Source organism: Castanea sativa, chromosome 2, assembly GCF_040712315.1.
Source record: "Castanea sativa cultivar Marrone di Chiusa Pesio chromosome 2, ASM4071231v1".
Lineage (NCBI taxonomy): Eukaryota > Viridiplantae > Streptophyta > Magnoliopsida > Fagales > Fagaceae > Castanea > Castanea sativa.
Genome location: NC_134014.1, coordinates 9006650 through 9012965, shown reverse-complemented (window position 1 = coordinate 9012965; position 6316 = coordinate 9006650). Strand labels below are relative to the sequence as shown.

Here is a 6316-nt window from a genome sequence, read left to right as displayed (position 1 = left end):
CAGGATGTCCAGTGTCTACTCAGAGTCCGTTTGTTCTCTATTAGTACTGCTAAGTGAGAAGCAAATTCGCTCTCATTAGCTCTCTTTGCTAAACATACAGTTGATGATGTTATTTGGTTTGAGGATTCTCCTTCCCCAGCTCTAGAGGCTCTGTACTCAGGATTTAATCCATTTTTCACAATGAATGAAACTTTGGTTTTGGCTTCAAAAAAAATGCAGAGTCGCCTTAGCTTGAAGGCTCTCTAGTGTCAATGTAAGGCCATATATGAAATACTCTCACTGGATCATCGGGTAGTGATGCCGAAAATCGTATATTTCGTAGTGAAATAAAGCCGTGCAGATCAACAACCTCACATGTATTACATTGTGAAGCTGCTTTATAATTTATATAAACATGATTGAACTTTTCATTAAAAAAAGAAAAAAAAAAGAATGAACCTGACACGTGATTTGTGATCTCGAATATACTGCTAGTATCTTTAGTCAACATTGCCATGAGTATCTTGGTTTTAAATTCTGAAGTCAACTGAACATTATCAGGGATGCAATTAGGAGTTTCTACTTTCCCATGCAAAGTTGCTTCTATTGGCCAATGCAGGTTCTGAGAAAGTACTTGGAATATGGGTGGTGGTGCTACATCTAATAAGTCAACTAGGGAAATGATTATGGCTTTTGATGATATTCACTGTGCTTATGGAAGTTTGGGTGTATTGTGAGTGCTGTAAATAATATGGATTTGGGTTACAAAATATGTTTCATTTCTGGGGGTTAGACTTTGGTACAATGCCCTCTATTTAAGTGATATATCGTGAATTTGAGTTTAGGAATCAGCCTCTCTAAGATTGGGGTTGCCTCTCCAAGATTGGGGTTAAAGAAGCTTACCAATTCTCTCTCATAAACCTTGCAAAAAAATTGTCTCACAGAAGTTTCTTTTAAAAAATTGTCTCACAGAAGTTTCTTTTAAAAAATGTCATCATCACTGTGTAGAGCTCTCACCTTGTGTTAATTTGCTTTGCCAGGCACCTCCACAACATTACCTGAATATTAGCCCAATTTCATATCCTATTAAATTTTATTTTTCAACTTAAACTTTAATTCAGCTTTCTTGAAAGCTGCCAAACCAAAACCTTAAAACACCTCACACTGAAGGACCTGCACAACATACAAGATCCACAAAGGCCAATGATAAAGTCTTAGTTTTGACTGCAATAGATGTAAAAGTGTACCAACCAAATTCAGAAAGATTTTTCCCTTATACAGCATGAAGCAATTGTGCACTGTCTTTAAAAATTTTGGGCCTAATCTCAATCAAATGCAAAAAAAGAAAAAAGAAAAAAGAAAAAAAAAGGAGAGTCATGCACACAGAGATAAACACTTAAAGAGGAACTTATTGTTAGGAGCAATTTTTATCATAGGGGCAGTACTAATTGGTCATGTCTCTCTATCCCAGTGAGCACCACATTTAAAAGCTCCACACGTTACCTATAGATTCTGAGCTAAGTCACTAACAAACAAGATCATACCATTTGCGAGACCTAACAATGGCTTCCATGTAGAACAGGATTGTGATACAATAAGAATAACTGAAATGACCAAACAATCTCAAGTATCACCAAGAATCAATTTTTATAGCATGGTAGATCGGTTATATATAGGTATATTGTTAAAGCCCAAGCTTCAATCATGACAAGAAACAGTAGACAATCAAAAAACACAAATAGCATAACTAGCTTGAATTAATTACACTCTTGGACATGAACCAAAGCAAGTTCAAGAACAATGGGATTGAGCAACACAATAAGAAAAACACAGCGTTTCGAATCCATGACATGAATAATTACAGCAGCCGCATGCCTGTATCCAAGCTCCCTCTTACTAATTGCCTGCTTAGCTTGAAAGATCCAATTTCTCTTTATAGCTTCAATGGCTGAGAGGTTTCCTCCAAATAATTCATAAATTTCAGCAGGAATAATTTTCAGGGTCCTCAAACAAAGAAGTCACTCTAAAGTTAATCTTAACTAAAAGTCAACAAAAATTCCATAAAACCCTGCACTACTTCTCTTCTCCAAGCTTGGTGAAAAAGCAGTAGGTGATTATAAATGGGAGTTCTCTGGCGTAAACTAAAGCAAGATTAAAACCAAAGGATTCTAATGGATCAAGTAACTATATAGAAGGGAAATTTGATTCATAATGTGGGTTATAACTGGTTCATTTCACTCCTTGCCTGATACATACTCAATTTTGTAGTCATTTTCTAAGGATACAATTTTTCCTTGTATAGCTTCAAAAGGTCAGACGCTTCCTCCTTATAACACGTCACAAACTTCTGCAGGAACAACTCCTCCACATACATAAACACCCTAGGCAAGTATATATTCTTCTTAACCAAACCTTTCGATTGTAAAACTTGAATAACCGAAGCCCTTGGAATCAGTCGCTTCTCCAAGCTCAAACTTATTAGTTTTGGGCATTTGACAATAAGGGAAGCCTCCACACCCATCCCGTTGACTAAAAAATCCATCACCCGCATAATCTTATCCTCAGATACCGTAATAAACTGGGGGCTCTTTTCAAATGCTACAAGAATCTCTTCCTCAGACAAACCCCACCTCTTATAAGCATTGGCCTTCCTCTCCCATGTGGATTTATTCATTCCACTAAATGCCAAAACAGCCTGAACAAAACTTAAACGCGAAGGATTGAATCCCATTTCCTTGACTCCCTCAACAATCTCTTTGAATCGAATTGTATCCGTAGTAATAGCTCTAGTCCATTTTTTAATAAAGCCACATATAACTGATTCAGGAACTCCAATTTCTCGCAGAAGATTGACATTAGGAATCACACAAGTGTCAAGTTTAACCACGGGAATAGGCCAGAAACGTGTCAAAGCAATGATAGTGTTCTCATTAGTTCCAAGCAAACTCTTGAGGAAAACAAAAGAGGGAATTATGTGGTTTTCCAAGTTTCTTCTCAATATGTGTGGAATTCTAGTTAACACTGTGGCAATGTCAGAGCTTGTAAAGCCATTGGATCGGAAAAACTCAAATTTGGGCAAAAGGGTCTTCTGAGGATTTGACAGCAGCAGTGGAGGGTATCTTCTGATGGTGCTTGAGATTTGGGTTTGTGAGAAACCATGGTTCTTGAAAAAGCTGATGACCAAGTCCGCATTATCTGGGGTTTCAAAATTAACACTTTTGGAGGCTGAAAGAGCAGCTTCCCTTGAGAACCCACATGTGTTTATGAGGTAAGAGACTGTGAATGAGTGTTGATTTGAAGTTGAAGTGCTTGAAATGTATCTGTATTTGACAGATGATAATAACAACAACGATGGGAAGGTTTCAACAGTGTATGAATTCTGATGGGCTCTAATAGTACAACAAAAAGTACCATGGTGAATAGCTTTATAGATCAGAAACTTCAGCATGTTACATAAGCGATACTGGAAGAAAAACTCACCTACTTATTAACGAGTCCGTTTCAGAAGAAAATCTCTGCTGTGAATGAATGAGCAAGATTCCGACCTCCCAGAGTCCAAAGCTTTTGCACTGCGTTAGGGGTTCTCTTGCTCCCTCCCACCTTTGTAACGATTTTGATTTCCTCTGTACGTTTACTCTGTTGAAAAGTTCTTTTTAAGGAAAATGATAGAATGGTAGGCTCTGAGTCTATGAGGGAAAGCATTCTTTTGAAAGCTTGGGTTTGTTAAGTTTTTCATTATTTATCTTTTTATAATTTTTAAAATTTATTTTGAGAAACAGTTTTATATTGGTCTTTTCATCCATTTTCTAAAAGTATCTGGTGCATCAATTTTTTTTAGTATAAGGTGCATTAAAGTGCCTGATAAATGTACCGCCATTAAGATAGAATTTCGTATATTCTTTTGAAAAATTATGTCAGTGAAATACAGAATTGTATATATTATTTGAAAAATTATGAATGTGAAATATAGAATTGTGTATATTAAGGCTGAGTTTGGATACGGATGAAAAAGTTAGTGTCTGCGACTTCAGTGTTTTTTTTTTTTTTTCCTTCTGCTGCACGTGTTTCATAGGGGACAAGGCTACTGTTCATGTTACTGTGCATGAACAGTAGCCGATTTTGTTGACTTTCAGCACATTTGTGGGTCCTGTGTACTGTTTATGGGACCCAAAAACTTCACTTTACAGATTTTTTTTATTAAAAATGGGTCCCACGGTACTATTCACACATTTAAAAATTATTTTGCTACATTATTTTTAGTTTTTAGTTTTCAGCAATAAGCTCTATCCAAACGGACCCTAAATATATAGAATTGTATAGTTTGGATTTTTTTTTTCTTGGCTAGGTTTGAAAATTGAATGTACATGCCTTACACTCTTTGTAATTTGTGAATAAAAATGTCCACAAATATAGTGTATGTTGAATATACTAAATTGTGTAAATTTTTTTTGTAAATTTATGTACATTGAATATACGAAATTACGTTCATTCCTTGAAAAATTGTGTACATTATTTAAAAAATTATGTATATTGAATAAAAAAAACTGTGTATATTCTTTGAATGTTTGGTATGTTTGGATAACTTTTTGTAGGAAGAAAAATGTCTACAAATATCGTGTATGTTAAATATACTAAATTGTGTACATTGACTATACAAAATTGTGTTCATTTTATAAAAAATTATGTACGTTAAATATATAGAATTATACACATTATTTGAAAAATTCTATACATTGAATATACAAAATTGTGTGTACTATGAAAAATTGATAATGTTGAATATACAGAATGGTGTATATTATTTGAATGTTTGGATATTGAATGTACAAACTTTACATTCTTTGTAATTTGTGGGAAAAAAATGTCTACACAACAAAAAATTGTGCACATTGAATATACAAAATTATGCATATTTTTTGAAAAATTATTTATATTGAATATACAAAATTGTGTATAGAATTTAAGAAATTGTGTATACAGAATTATGTACATTATTTGAAAATTTGAGTACGTTGAATACACAAAACTGTGTACATTCATTGAAGAATTGTGTACGTTTTTTTTTTTTTTTAATACAAGATAGCATTTCTACTCTAGTCTAATCTAAATGTATATATGTGTGAAGATCCTGGAAACTTGAACCCCACTTCTTGCCTTCCACACCCCACAAGCATTTATACTGGTGGAGTGACCACCATACTAAGGGTGCACGGTGGTAAGAATTGTGTACGTTGAATATACAGAATTGTGTACATTTTTTGAAAATTTGTGTACATTAAATATACATAATTGCGTTCATTCTTTGAAAGTGTGGATATTGAATGTCTATACTTTACACTTTGTAATTTTTTATATAAAAAATGTCAATAAATATTATGCACGTTAAATATCTTCAATTGTGTATATTATTTGAAAAATTATGTACATTGAATATACAAAATTGTGTTCATTTTTTAATAGATTATGTACGTTAAATATATAGAATTAAGAATTGTGTAAATTCTTTGAAAAATTGTATACATTGAAAATAAATAATTGTGTACATTATTTGAAAATTTGTGTATGTTGAATATACAGAATTGTATATATTATTTGAAAATTGTGTGTTGAATATACAAAATTCTATACATTCTTTGAAAAATTGTGTATGTTAAACATACCCAATTATGTACATTCTTGGAAAAATTGTGTGCATTGAATATATAGAATTGTGTACATTCATTGAAAAATTGTATACATTAAATATATATAGAATTGAGTACATGCTTTGAAAAATTGTGTGTGTTGAATATACGAAATTGTGTATATTCTTTGAGGATTTAAATATTAAATGTACAGCCCTTACACTATGTACATTGTGAAGAAAAGTGTCCACACATCAACCTGTTAAGTGTCATCCATTAAGACAGTCACCCTATGTAATGCCTAGGGTCACCATATCACTTACATAAATGAATAATTGGGTCAATATGAAAAGTTGAAAACAAAATCGAACAAGAAGAGTTAAAATAAAGAATTTTAAAATGTGAAGAGTAAAATGAAAACAGTCCCAAATGGATGCGTTCAAGCTTGATGCCTGCGTTTGTATGTGTATGTTTAACCTACTTTTCTTTAAATGATTATTTTTTATTGACTCTCTATATAGTTGTTGTGAAAGTGGAGGAAAATTTGGATTGGACTTGGTCTTGAGCCTCAGAGGAAGATCTAGTAAGGAGTAGGGAGATTCCACAACATATTTGAGACCCCATAGCAACTCTCCATGTAGCATAGAAGGGAAACAGTAGGGGCTAAGGATAATTGAACTGTTTCATGTAGCATAGAAGGGAAACAGTAAGGA

General features: G+C 33.3%; 1 protein-coding gene across 1 annotated transcript; it reads right to left on the bottom strand.

Moving 5' to 3' along the window:
• Positions 1–2254: 2254 nt before the first annotated feature.
• On the bottom strand, positions 2255–3427 carry LOC142624848 (uncharacterized). The gene has a single exon (XM_075798586.1). The coding sequence runs from the start codon at positions 3425–3427 to the stop codon at positions 2255–2257; it is 1173 nt and encodes a 390-aa protein (XP_075654701.1).
• Between the last annotated feature and the right edge of the window lie 2889 nt (positions 3428–6316).